At 39.0% G+C, this 14,177-nt stretch overlaps 1 protein-coding gene across 2 annotated transcripts in view; it reads right to left on the bottom strand.

Moving 5' to 3' along the window:
- Window positions 1-14,177, bottom strand: part of KIF5B (kinesin family member 5B) — a 44,994-nt gene that overhangs the window by 14,437 nt on the left and 16,380 nt on the right. For both annotated transcript variants that reach the window (XM_051821684.3, XM_051821683.3), the window contains exons 4-15: window positions 13,887-13,991; window positions 13,051-13,099; window positions 12,451-12,506; window positions 12,274-12,361; window positions 11,969-12,093; window positions 10,269-10,373; window positions 9,834-9,979; window positions 8,729-8,877; window positions 7,138-7,331; window positions 5,833-5,901; window positions 2,504-2,710; window positions 537-680 (exon numbers count right to left, since the gene is read on the bottom strand). In XM_051821684.3, coding sequence (XP_051677644.1) covers window positions 537-680; window positions 2,504-2,710; window positions 5,833-5,901; window positions 7,138-7,331; window positions 8,729-8,877; window positions 9,834-9,979; window positions 10,269-10,373; window positions 11,969-12,093; window positions 12,274-12,361; window positions 12,451-12,506; window positions 13,051-13,099; window positions 13,887-13,991 — 1,437 coding nt within the window. The remainder of the gene's footprint in view (window positions 1-536; window positions 681-2,503; window positions 2,711-5,832; window positions 5,902-7,137; window positions 7,332-8,728; window positions 8,878-9,833; window positions 9,980-10,268; window positions 10,374-11,968; window positions 12,094-12,273; window positions 12,362-12,450; window positions 12,507-13,050; window positions 13,100-13,886; window positions 13,992-14,177) is intronic.

Raw genomic sequence — 14,177 nt, forward strand, 5'->3', positions numbered from 1 at the left:
TTATAGATATTTTCCAAGTGCAAAATCTTTAAAAATTTTTTTTAATTTATTAATTTTGATTTATTTGAAAGTCAGAGAAACAGCGATAGAGATATCTCATCCACTAGTTCATTCCCCAAAAGCCTGCAACAGGTAGGGCTGGGCCAGGCTGACGCCAGGAGCCAGGAATTCAATCCGAGTCCCTAATGTGGGTGGCAGGGACCCAAGTACTTGTGCTATCAGATGCTGTTTCCCAGGGTGTACAACAGCAGGAGGCTGGAATCAAAAGCGAAGCTGGGACTCAGGCACTCTGACATGGAATGTGGGCGTTCCAAGGGGATTTTAACTGCTGCACCGAACACCTGCTCCTAAGTACAAAATCTTTACATAGTAAAGAACCAAACATGGGCCCAATAAATGCTGCTTACTGAGTAAGTGCCCTTCATTCCTGCCCTACTTCCTCACCCAGCACGCGTGGCTGCTGTGAGGATGAATGAGTATGAAAAGAACATGAACAAAGTGTATGTTACCTTCAGATAATTATTCCTAATACTCACCTTTACATCGTTATTTCCCACAGCAATTCCTATTTCTGCAAGATCTTTTAGTAACGATGCCATCATCTCAGCTGCTCGTTTTTTCTGGTGGTTGGTCATTTCCTTAAGTTTCTGAAGCTCAGCATCTATACTTGCTAAAGTTGCCTAACAGAATCCAAAATAAAATGTATGGTTCAATTTATTAAATACGAAAAAGATTCACAATTATTTCAAGTTTGTTACCCAGTCCTTAAAAAACTGTATCATCCACTTTCATTTTCTTGAAATATATCCTGAAGTCTGGGCTGGCTCTCAGCTTACAACTTAAAAAATATTTGAGACCTCCCAGACTATGTAAAGCAGCCATATTATATTCCATTAAGAGCAGGTGGCTTGTATTATCGTATGGCCATTTTGAGATTGGATAATGTTTTCACCCCCAACTGGGAATTTCAAATTAGATTTATCATTAATACTACATTATGATTTATCTTTGGAAATTAAGCCTGAACAAATAAGTGCTGGAAGGGACCCAACAGTTTTGTACATGGTTAGTATGCTCTCTATATACTTATTCACTGAAAAGAAATCTACTTGATGATGATCATTACTGCTCCTGAAACTATGATATAATTATCCAGAAGCTAGTGATGAGTAATATTACTAACTGCATTTAAGTACTATAATCAGAAATTTAAATTATAACTCGTTTACCAATTTAAAAAGTCAAATCCAATTTGGCTCACATTAAAATTATTTACCACACCATAGATCAAACACTGCAGTTTTAACACCAGCTATGGACTTTTAGTTAGTGTCTTTTAGTAAAAATACCATCATTTCACCTGTTCGTTTCCTCTGGTGATTGGGCATTTCCTTAAGTTTTTGGATGTCAGAAGAGGGGTATGTTCACCCAGTTTAATCGACAATATGATACTAATTATCCTTACCTGGCGAGTCTCATAATGTACCATGCTTCTGCCATTTTCTCTAACAATCGATCGGTCAATACTGTTAAGCAGTTACAAAGATACTGAGGTTTTCTGACTCCCATTAACCAAAGCAGTGCTGATTTTAGTTCCACAACTGGAACACAAATACAACTGTCTTAGAGCTCACAATTAGTGAGGAAGGACCATCTTCCAGAACTGTGAGAAACTCATTCTTCTACACAGCACTTGGGTTTGCTAATAATATAAATTATTAAGAGTTACAATGATGTCTCAGATCTTGGTATTAAGTTGTAACTTCAAGCTGTTAACATTAGATACCAAAAAGGAACAATGACCTCACTGGAAAAGAAAGCCTTTTGAAACTCCTTTCATAGCATCGACTGCTTTCCTAGGGAAGTGAAAGCAGGAAAGTAAGTGGTGGGCACTGACTATGAGTGCAACTCATCCCTGGTAATGCTATACACTGTTTCTGGCATCAGTGCTGGAGGTAGGCCTTCCCTCCCACAGCAATGACAAGTACAAATCTCTGTCTACTGGGGAACAATAAGGAAGATGCTACTGCATTATGATGGAAAGGCACTGCTTCAGGTTCGGGAATATAACAGTGAACAAAACACAAGTTATACGAAGCTATAGATCCTTATGAATATACCGAATAAATCACCTAACTGGTTGAACAGTATTTTCTTCATTTTATGGGTATATTTCTTAATTTATAGATTGCATAATCCTTTAAAATAGTTTCACTGACCAAGTAGGAGCTAACCCTAAAATTTATTTCCCTTTAATGTTAGGAATCATGATAGGAACAGCCAGTATCTTTTTAAAATAGCAATTCAGTTACATATTAACAGACTATTAGGAACTAAAAAGATAACTCTCTTCCCTCTTCTTCTACCTCCTAAAGCTTCATATGTAGGTGGAACGGAAGTTGAGATCCAGATATCATCAATCATGGGCTTATACAGAAATAAGTTACTTAAATAACTTTCCATCTAAGATTACTTGCACCAAAGAAACCAAACTATAGCCTACCGATTTTTGATTCAGTTCATCACTAAGCAATTCATATTCCTTGGTCTTATCTTCAACTTCCTGAGACTTCTGATCGTAATTGACAGCCAGTTCCTCCAAAGCCTGTAAAACTTCTTTTACTTCTTCTTTAGAGGCATCATTTTCTGCTTGAAGGCGATTCAGCTCCGCCTGCATGTTGTCTTGATCCCTTCTGGTAGATGCCAGAAGCTATATAAACAAGAACAATATCTATTTTCACCAAAGCATACAGGTTTTTAAAAATTCATCTATTTGTGGCCGGCGCCGCAGCTCACTAGGCTAATCCTCCGTCTAGCGGCGCCGGCACACCGGGTTCTAGTCCCGGTCGGGGCGCCGGATCCTGTCCCGGTTGCCCCTCTTCCAGGCCAGCTCTCTGCTGTGGCCAGGGAGTGCAGTGGAGGATGGCCCAGGTGCTTGGGCCCTGCACCCCACGGGAGACCAGGAGAAGCACCTGGCTCCTGGCTCCTGCCATCGGATCAGCGCGGTGCGCCGGCCGCAGCGCGCCGGCCGCGGCGGCCATTGGAGGGTGAACCAACGGCAAAAAGGAAGACCTTTCTCTCTGTCTCTCTCTCTCTCACTGTCCACTCTGCCTGTCAAAAAATAAAATAAAAAAAAAAAATTCATCTATTTGTTGCAACATTTGCTAAGCATAAAGAAAATAAAACGTGGATGCTATTGAGTGTGCTAACACATATCCATTTAACAGATTTACTGAATGTTTACTATGTGCCAGGCATTGTGCTAGACAGCTGAGAGACAAGGAAGTCAAATAAAGACTCTGCCTTTGAGGAACCTAGTAGGAGAAGACAGGCATATAAATAAAGACAACACAAGATGGAATGTAAGAGCCATAAAACAAAGAGGGACTGGGCAAGGAAGTGCTTGACAGCACAGGAAAGAGGCATTTTCCTGGAGGGTATGCATGGAGAAGGTGCTGAGGATAGGTGGATTTTAGTCATGTGCCATTTAATGTAATAGAAGAAAAAGGCACTCTAGACTTACACAGAGAAACAAGAAATCAGATGTCTAGAAGAGATGCCTAAAGTTCAGACTTGCTTGGGTAGCAACTGTGCGAGGCCTCAGAAAACCTTAGTACAGATTACCAAATATGAAATACAAGGGGGGCCGGCGCTGTAGCGCAGCAGGTTAACGCCCTGGCCTGAAGCGCCGACATTCCATATGAGCGACAGTTCGAGACCTGGCTGCTCTACTTCCAATCCAGCTCTCTGCCATGGCCTGGGAAAGCAGCAGAAGATGGCCCAAGTCCTTGGGCCCCTGCACCCGCTGGGAAACCTGGAAGAAGTTCCTGACTCCTGGCTTCAGATCGGTGCAGCTCTGCTGTTTGTGGCCAGTTGGAGAGTGCACCATCAGATGGAAGACCTCTCTCTCTGCCTCTCCTTCTGTGTAACTCTGACTTTCAAATAAATAAATACATCTTGAAAAAAAAAAAAAAAAGAAAGAAAGAAAGAAAGAAAAGAAATACAAGGAAGCTAACAGCCTGGATAGGAAGACACTGCAATTATCCAGGTCAGCAGCTTTTCAGCAGGGACCTTTGGAAACACTGTGACTCTTACTAATGTGGTAGAATGTTAATGGCAGGGAAAAGTAGGAGCCAGAGATGCTAAGCGTCCTACAAAGCACAAGACAAGACAACAAAGAATTATGTCACTAGAGCCCTTTTGAGAAACAATGCCACAGTTGAAGTTAAGCATAAAGATGGTTTGAGGGGCAGGTGTTTGGCTGGGATTAAGATGCTGCTTGGGATGCACACACCCCATACTGGAATGCCTGGGTCCACATCCCACCTCCGCTTCTGTTTCAGCTTCCTACTAACGCAACCCCTAGGAGGCAGCAGTGATGGCGCAGGTATTTGGGTCCCTGCTACCCGCAGGGGAGAACTATACTAAGTTCCTGGCTCCTGGCTATGGCCTGGCCCAGCCCCAGCTATGGCAGACATTGGGTAATGAATAAACAGATGAAGATCTCTCTCTCTACCTTTCCAACAAAATGAAATAAACAAAAAAAAGTTTTTAAAGATATGATCAGGATTAATTTCACTGATAGTGAGATTCTCATTCTCACAAAGTTATACTCAAAAATTATATAAATATTAAAGACAAAATAAGTCAATAGGATTCAGAAACCAGTATCTCTTTCTTTAGAAAGTCCTTTAGACTTTGATGAGTGACGATAATGTGCTTTTATATTTCTTCCTTCACATTAAATGTGCAAATGCTTTTCATTGGGGAATGAAGTCTAACATTACTCAGTCCACTGTTTTTCTTTTTTTAATTGTTCATTTCCTATATTCTTTTTTTAAAAAAGAAGGTTTATTTATTTGAAAGGCAGAGTTTAAAGAAAGAGAGAGATTGAGAGTTATCTTTCATCCACTGGTTCACTCCCAAATGGTTGTAATGGCCAGGACTGAGAGCTTCATCTAGTCTCCCACACGGGTGCAAGGGCCCAGGGACTTGGGCCATCTTCCACTGCTTCCCCAAGCACACTACCAGGGAGCTGGATTGGAAATGGAGCAGCTGGGACATGAACTGGTGCACATATGGGATGTCCGCACTACAGGCAGTGGCTTTACCCGCTACATCACAGCGCCAGCTCCACTGTTTTTACTTGAGAGATACAGACAAACAAGAGTTCCCTTCTGCTGGTTTACTCCCGAAATGCCTGCAGTGGAAGTGCAGTAAAGCTGGGAGTCAGGAACTGAATCCAGGTCTCCCAAGTGGGCGGCAGAAGTCAACTACTTGAGCCACCACTGCTGCCTCCGGGATTCTCATCAGTAGGAAGTGGAAGGGGAAGCAGGAGCCAGCTATCGAATCCCAGGACTCCAATGTGGGTGTACTCCGATGAGTGACCTAACCAGCGACTTAGGCCAAACGCCCGCCCCGAGCCCACTAGTGGAAGTCCTCCCCGCAGATCAGAAAGAAATACTGAGGAGAGTAAGAGGGTAAATGGCATTGTTCTTCAAAGCAGGTAAAGTCGAAGACAGCTAAAAAGTCCAATAGGTGTATGTTACTAAAGAGTATTTTTCAAAGGTTCCCAGCTCTCCTCTGGGTTAGAGAAAACTCAAACCTTGAAACAAAAACAAAACCTGAAGAGAAAGTCCACATTTGCTTCCAGCCACAGGATGCATCAATCTCACAGGACAGTCACGATGAGGCACACACATACTCAGAAACTAAAACATCGACTTCACTCTGCGTATTCTGAGTTCTGGTGACTGCTTCATCTTTCATATCTGAAGGACTGAATGACAAAGTATAAAGCTTTTCTAGCAGCAAACAATGGTATCAGCTCACCTCTTCCTGATCCAACATCTGTGTCTTTAGTTTCTCTACCAGTTGGCTCTGCTGGTTAATTTCTTCATCCTAGAATTTTTAAAGTATCTGGTTAATAATGTATTCACAAGCTAGTTCTATTTCCCATTGTAAATTTTAAGATTACTACTCTCCCCGAAATATTTCAAAACCACTTTTCCAAATTCGATTTGGCTTAATCTCTTAAGAAAATGTTGAAATAGTAGAAATGTCTTTCGTTCGATTCACCGTGCTAACTCAACCTTCAAGTTAGCAAAGGAAGCAGACTTTGTTTTAAAAAAGTGATAGGGCTGATAGCATTTTGGGGCTTACCTTTCCATCAGCATGGCTTGCCATTGGTCCCTTTGCCCCAGCTGCAGAGCCGTATTGCAGCTCTGGGGACCTAACACCTAGGCTAGAGCTAGAGCTAGAGGTGTTTCCCCCAATCACACTCTAGGACTTCTCTATTAACTATTCAATAATGCCATACGTTTTTATAAGGTTAGATGGTTTGTTTGAAACATCTGTTTACATTGCATATTCAAAAAAAATCGTATTGGTATCAGGTCCTATCTCTAACAACAACAACAAAAAAAGGCAATGTCTTTCCATTAGCAATCATTTATACAAGGAAAAAAGGCTTATGTCTATCAAAGACATTCATATAACATTTTATGTGCTAAAAAATACCATGCTTAAAAGCTATTATTGAAAATAATGGTTATGCAGCCCCTTCAAACCTGCCACTTTAAGACACAGTTGTTAAAAAGAGTAACTGTATCGTCTTCCAGCCGATTTACTGCTCTTGTCCATGTCTGCCTCTTACTTGGTTCCCAAAGTATTCTTTCCACACTACTGACATGGATATGAGCAGAGCAGGAGGATGCACTTCCACTCTACTGTCTCCCTGGACCACCTGTGAGCAGGCTCTTCACATCCCTTATTTTAGGAGCCCATTTCATTAAGGCTCTCCAATGAGCAGATATCACACTTTCTTTAGAATGCTCTTTAAGCTTGAAAGAGATGTGCCCTCATATAGTTTCTATACAGAAACTGAATGTGATTTTTATAATACTCTGCTACTGCATTAGCTGTTAAAAAAAATCAAAACAAATCAAGAAGTATGTTTATGGATCATAACCGCCCATATTACTGAAACTAGAAAAACTGGAAAATAAAAATACCTATGACACTGCTATTCTAAAAGAGTTACAGGGACCAAATGATTTCACAGGCCTTAAAGGCTCACGGGCTGGACTTCCCCCACCACTTCTAAAACATAAGAGACTGAAAGCAAGTAAGAGTTACCTTGTCATCAAGTTGTTTGTATAATTTAGCAATTTCTTCTTCACATTTTCTTCTTTCAGCATCAGTGAAATTTCCAGTAACACCAATTGTGGCTGCTGGCTTATCATTGGTAATAGTAATGTCCTTATCCACTGTGAAAGCTTCCAAGTTGGCTTTCTCTTTGTCAAACTGTTCATCTACAGGCACTGTCTCTCCTGAAATAAAGCAACAGGATGGTTAACTGAAATCTACACATGTAAAACTAATTTCAGTTTTATTCTTTTTATCTCTTTCCTCCTGTGTTTTTTCTGAATAAGTTCAAGTTCACAGTTTGCTCTGCTTGATCAATTCTGCTGTTGATGCACTCAATTCCATTTATTTTGATTGTATCCACTGTATTTGTCGGCTCTAATTTTTGTTTTTACATTTCAGTTTTTCAACTGAATTTTTCAATCTCGATCCCATTGTTTTCCTATTGAAATGTTTGTTCATTCCATTAAAGCTTGCTAAGCTTACTTTTAACATTTGATTTTTTTGTTGGGCAGTTCATACATCTTCATTTCTTCAGCTGTCGGTTACTGGCACTTTAATTATTCTTTTAGTGATGCCCTGTCTCTCCTATGGCTCCTGATCCTTGTGGCTGTGTAGCAGAGGCAGTGTCTGTGTATCTGAAGTAGCAGCTACTAGTGGGCAGGCTGTCACGTGTGATCCTGACACCCTGCCTACTGCCGGGTGCTGGAAGTCTGCGGTTGCCAGGCCTGCCTGTCACTGAGGGATGTCGCGAGCCCTGGGATGTTGAAGTTTGAGACTGAGGCCACCTCACAGGCCTGAACCTGGGCTGCAGGTTCCCACACGGCACTGGGGCAGTCGAGAGATGTCTGTGGACATCCACTTGGCAGCAGGGGCAGCCAGAGCTTGCCGGATGCTGCTTTACTGTGGGGCAGGCTGAGTGCTGGAGTCCAAGGCTCACTCCCTTTCTTTCCCATAAATGCTGTGCCGTCTGGGGCTGTGGAAGGAACAACACAGGGAAAGTAAGACTGTCCTTCCTAACCACTTCAATGTGTCTTCTTCCTGTGGTATAACCAGATACCCTGGCTCTCACCGGGATTCCTTAGCTTTTGTGGAGGTATGTTCATGGATGGATGGATGGCTGCTTACATCAATGGTTATGCAAGGGATACCAGTGGAAAAGCCCTATTCCATCTTCTTAACTCTGCCCCTCCCTCTCTTTTCCAGTTTCAGCAGTTTGTACTAACTTTCCTACCTGTTCAAGGCCTGGAATTTGAACAGCTGGAATTACCTTTAATCCCCCCTTATCCCTCCTTTGCCATTCTTTGAAATCCAGTCGCTAAAATATTTTGTCATTTTATTGCTTCCACCCTAACCCAGCCATCTTGTCATGCTGTTACTTCTTAATTGGCCTCTATGTGTCTATGCTTAATTTAAGTAAAATCAAAATTACAAAAGAATTTATTCATTTTTGAGTTTAATTGCTTAAAAAGTGAAAATGGACATGCTTTTTCATTTATATTCATACCAGAACCTCATATTAATAAAATAGCTCTATGACTGTATCCAACAAGCCTAAGATGACAAATTCTTAAATTATTACCATTACGCCACCGGTTGAGTTCATTTTCAAGCCACTGAATGGTATTCCGCAGGGTCTTATTTTTTTCTTTTTCTTTTTCATACTTCTTTTTCCACTGTTCTGCAGTTAACTCTACATTGACGCAAACTGTGTTCTTAATTGTTTTGGCCCTAAGAGATGTAATTAGAAGAAAAAAAGAATGTGACTACAATCAGTCTTGATGTATGTAATACATGCATATATGGTTGAAAGTTAGATTGTCCAATTGTTATCTTGTCCTTAGAATAAACATTAAAAGCTATAAGGTAGAGTGCTTATCACAACCCATCTAAATTTGAGTCAGCCCCCATAACTGTGGTTAAAAAAAAGTATCACTAATTCACCAGATAAAAAACTGGAGGCAGCCATTTGGTACAGAGCTTAAGACATGGCTTGGAATGACCACATCTTGTGTCAGAATGCATACACGTGAGTCCTGGGTTCACTTCTGATTCCAGCTTCCAGTTAATGTGCACCCTGGAAGGCAGCAGGTAATGGTCCAAGAAACTGCCACCCAGATGAGAGATCTGGATTGAGTTCCCAACTCCCAGCTTGGGCCTGGCCCAGAACCGGACATTGTGGACACTGGGTCACACAAATGATAGAGGAGTTCCCTGTCTCTCTCTTGTGCCTCTCAAATAAATAAAATGAATAAATAAAAATTCAACTAAATAAACAAAAAAATAAGAGCCTACAGTTTACCAATTCATTTGTAATGCTGAATTAAGAAATTATCATTGCAGGTCAAAGATAAAGGCATCATTTTTATTTCTTAGACTAACCATCTTATAAATTACCTGACCCTGTAATGTGTCAACAGGCTTTACAAAGGATGAAATTTGTCCGGCCCTTGCTTTATTATCTGATTCTCTCACATAAATTTGACTAAAGTTAACATTTGACTTTAGTGTGTACTAAAACACAAACCCAAGCAGTCTAAAAAAATTGACCTAGTATTATCTGCCTCTCAGCTAGAAAGAAATATCTCTTCCACTAACGATATGCACTGATCGTTAACTGTCTGCCATCAACACATTCAATAATCAAAAGGCCTATCTACATTTAGGCTTTCATTTTCTTAACAAACCTTTGACCAAACAGGAGTGTGGATTTTGTTTCAGACTCATTGTATGATGATGGAGAGCAGCAAATTACAATAGTGGTTCTACAGTTGCCACCTAATGAATCTTGAAGGATTCTTGTCATTTTACTATCTCGATATGGAACATAAGTCTACACACAAAAACAAAGAAAAAGAAATAAGACAAATAGGTTTCCATACAATAAAAATTTGTTATAAATATGTTGACTTATAGTTACTGCCCTCTATTAAGATTGGAACTAGGATACAGATACGAATACTGTGAATAAATTTTCTTTAAAAGATAACCAATTTACACATATTGATTGAAACACAGCGAATTTTCTCCTCACTCTTACACGCCATACAGAGTCAAGCATACACATACACCTAAATAATTCCCCATAAAACAGCAGGGAAACAGAAGGCACGGATACTCACGCTGCCCTCAGCCAGAGCAGAGATGACATTCCCAAGAGCAGAAAGTGACTTGTTGATGTTCTTAGCTTCATCTAGCACAGCACCTTCAGCTCCAGTTTTACTAACCTACACGTTAGATTTCAAAAGAAGGAAAAATTGTCATTTTAAGATGATATTCTTTGAATTTTCTAAAAGGTTTACAAGTCATCAATAACCAGCAAAAAAAAGAAGGAACAAAGTGAAAAGTTTCATGACGTTTGCTAGGCATTTACTCTAGGTACTAGTCACTTCTTGAGTACTTTTCTGAGAACTTAATCAAGCAACTAGATGCAGACAAGAACATGATTGGAGACATCAAATTTTGTTTTTGCTTGTGCTCTTGAAGATAGCCAATTTACAAGTAAATTTTAGCTCATTCATCTGTTGGTCCCCTACATTAGAAAAGAGGAACCTTTTAAGTTTTCCTAAAGCATCATGATGTGATTATTAAAAAGAGACTGAATTTAAACATATTATATAACAAGATTAAAGAGTCTTTGAGATATGTGTACAACTTTTAACTAGAAGGGAATAGGCATCACCATTCAACTGAGAAGAAACAAAATTAGCAGAACAGTAAAAATGGTCACAGAGGTCAATATTAAAAAACATTTCAACTTATTTTGACTTGACTAGAATCATATTTTTAGGACTGATAATGAGATAATCATCCAAAGGAAAAGAAATGAGTTGGCCTCCATATCTGTGGGTTTCATATCCATGGAATCAGCCAAGTGCAGAAGAAAATATCTGAAAACAATGGAAGTGCCTGTACTGAACATGTACAGACATTTTCCCCTAAACAGTAAAACAACTACGAATACCTTATTAGGAGATGATTTAAGTATACTAGAAGATAAGCACAGGTTATATCAAAGATTATGCACAGTGTTTTATACAAGGTACCCGAGCATCCAAGACTCTGGTATCTGAGGGGGATCCTGGAAACAATCCCTACTGACAGTGAGGGATGACTATAGAACCAAATCAGAAAGGACTAATGGACAGTTACCAGTTTCAATAGGGAGCTCACTGCCAATACAGATAAAAGAGATATGGGACTAAGATTGTGGCGTAGCAGATAAAACCACCACCTGCAATGCCAGCATCATATACTGGTGCTGGTTCATGTCCCAGCTGTTGCATTTCCAATCCAGCTCCCTGCTAATGGGCTAGGAAAAGCAGCGGAAGATGGTCCAAGTATCTGGGCCCCTGCTACTCACATGAGAGACCCAGAAGATGCTCCAGGCTTCAGCCTGGTCTAGCCCTAGCACTTGCGGCCATCTGGGAAATGAACCAGAGGATGGAAGATCTCTCTCTGTAATTCTGACTTTCAAATCAATCAATCAATCTTAAAAGAGATACCCGATATTAGCAAAGAGATATTTAATAAATCATTACTTAATAATAATATGTAATAAAATTTATAATAGCATATGCTGAACAAGTTTTCATTAAAAACATATATCTTAATTCAAAGGTAACAGTTGAGCCAAAATGGCCAAATAGAAGTTAATTAAGAATCGCTAATTTTGTTTACGTAATCATAAAGCTTTGACATCAATAATTATAATTCCCAGATAAATCCAATTAGGAAATTTTAAACATCACATGTAAATCCCAATTTAAGGTAAGTTTATATAATGTTTAAATATCCTTGTCAGAATATGTGAACACTATACCTTTTCACTACCAGCTAAATCAACCAGATAAAGTTTTCCACTCAGCTTTTGTTCTGTTTGCGTGTTCTCTTGTTTCACGTTAATAAGAAATATACTGTGACTCCTAGAGCTATGTTCATTCATATCTGCAATGAAAATACAGAAAAACTATAAATAAGCATGACTTTCTCTTACTAATAATTTCCCTAAAGAATTATTTTACATAGTCTTAAAATCAATCACCTGAATAGGATATCCAGTTATTCTTACATCTTTTAAGGATAAAAAGCCATTTTATTGTACCTTAACAAATGTTAAATACTTACTTGTAACTGCTACATGTCTGTTGGATTTTCCTTCATCTATAGTATCCATAACTTCATCTGGACTACATACAAAACGCTCTGTGCACCCCTGTGAAATAATTTTGCAAAAAATATGTCAATATCCTTTAAAATTTATTACAAGGCTTTTCTAAACATTCTCTATTATTTTGTAAGTACCTTTACATAGGGGACTCGGTTTTTGTCTTCATGAACTGAAAGGTTGGTCTTTGAAACTGAAAAAGAAAAGTAACTTTAGCAACGTTCTTCTAAAATCTAACACTAGTTATGAAATAGAATTGACAGGCTTCCCCAAGCAGCCCAATAATAGGTCAATCGGAAAAACAAAAATGAAAACACCACTATTAAAGCAAGACCTTATTGTCATATTAGCACACTTAAGTAGAAACCAATGCACAATACAGAATTTAGGCCCATTTCACCTTCTGCCACCTACATTCTGTAAACAAGAACATTAAGCTTGAGTGGTTCAAAGATTTGCCCAAGAAGAACAACGTATCTAACAGCTGATGGAAGAACTGAAGGTAGAAGTCAAAAATGCAGGGCTCAGGTTCTCTAGCTCCTTTCCTATGCTGTAATTACTACTTAAGAAGTAGCTTGCCTTAAGCAAGTTATTCTTTTTGTCAAAAGTATTCAATATCTTAAAACTTAAAAAATCTAATTATCTATTTCCTATAGTTTGTCAGTTTCACATAAGGTACTAAAAATATTAGTAACAAGTACTACTTAAAACAATAAAAGAACAAGGATTTAACTTACCATCTAATAGGTCCCTTATCTTATCCAAATATATTTCAAAATATGAAACCTAAAGGGTAAACAAATAAAAAAGGAAAAAATGATTGAACACCTTATTCACTTATTAAATATTTATGAGGTTTGAATGCCAGGTACTGCCTAGACTAAGAGGACAGAGTTATCGATACATTCCCCACAGCTCACATTCAAACTGGAAGATATAAATTAGCCAAGTTGCTAAAATAACTAAATTAAAAGCAGTTTCTGCTATACACCCTTATCTAAAATGAATCAGACTAGTTAAGAGAGGAACCTTTTAGTTCAGTGGTAAATACACTGCTGAATTACATGCAAAGAGGGGAGTGACGAGAGACCCAGCTAACTTATGATCACCTAGTGGCAGAGCAGTAAGAACCCACGTCTATTAACCCTAATAATCCATCAACTACACTTGACCATAAAAGTAATTTCAGGGGCAGCATGAGGCGCAGCAGGTTAGGTCGCTGCTCGGGATGCCCACAGCCCTTGGGAGTGCCAGTTTGAGTCCTGGCGGCTCCATTTCCCAGCAGGCTCCCTGCTAATGTATTCCAGGCGGCAGCAGATGACGATTCAAGTGCTTGGGCACGTGTCACTAGCATGGGAGACTGGGATGGAGTTCTGGCCCAGCCCCCGATGTTGTGGATGTTTGGGGAATGAACCAGCAGATCGAAAATATCTCCTTCTCTCTGCTTTTCACGTAGATGATAAAAAAAATTTTAATAATTTTTAAAACTAAGGAAAAAACCTAGCATTTACTGTTTTTTGAAACAATTATTTTAGGAATAAAATAAAATACAACCTCTCCCAAAGGAATTTACCTTAATATGAAATTCTAAATTTTCATCCATGGAGTAAATATAATTAAAAATATCTTGCACTATTCTTGGAATAATTCCCATGCCTTCTGGATCATGAAGTTTACCCTGAATAGAAAACAAAATTAGAAATGTTTAAACAAATTTTAAAATATGAAGTAAAAATTTAAAATGTCAATCTACTATTTATAGTCATCAATAGAAGACAGGAATTGTTATTTTTCATGAAAATAGCTCTACAAATATCTATAAAATCCAGTTCAACTATTTTACACATAATACTCGATATATCAC

Source organism: Oryctolagus cuniculus, chromosome 13 (assembly GCF_051225735.1).
Source record: "Oryctolagus cuniculus isolate XC-2025 breed Fujian yellow rabbit chromosome 13, ASM5122573v1, whole genome shotgun sequence".
Lineage (NCBI taxonomy): Eukaryota > Metazoa > Chordata > Mammalia > Lagomorpha > Leporidae > Oryctolagus > Oryctolagus cuniculus.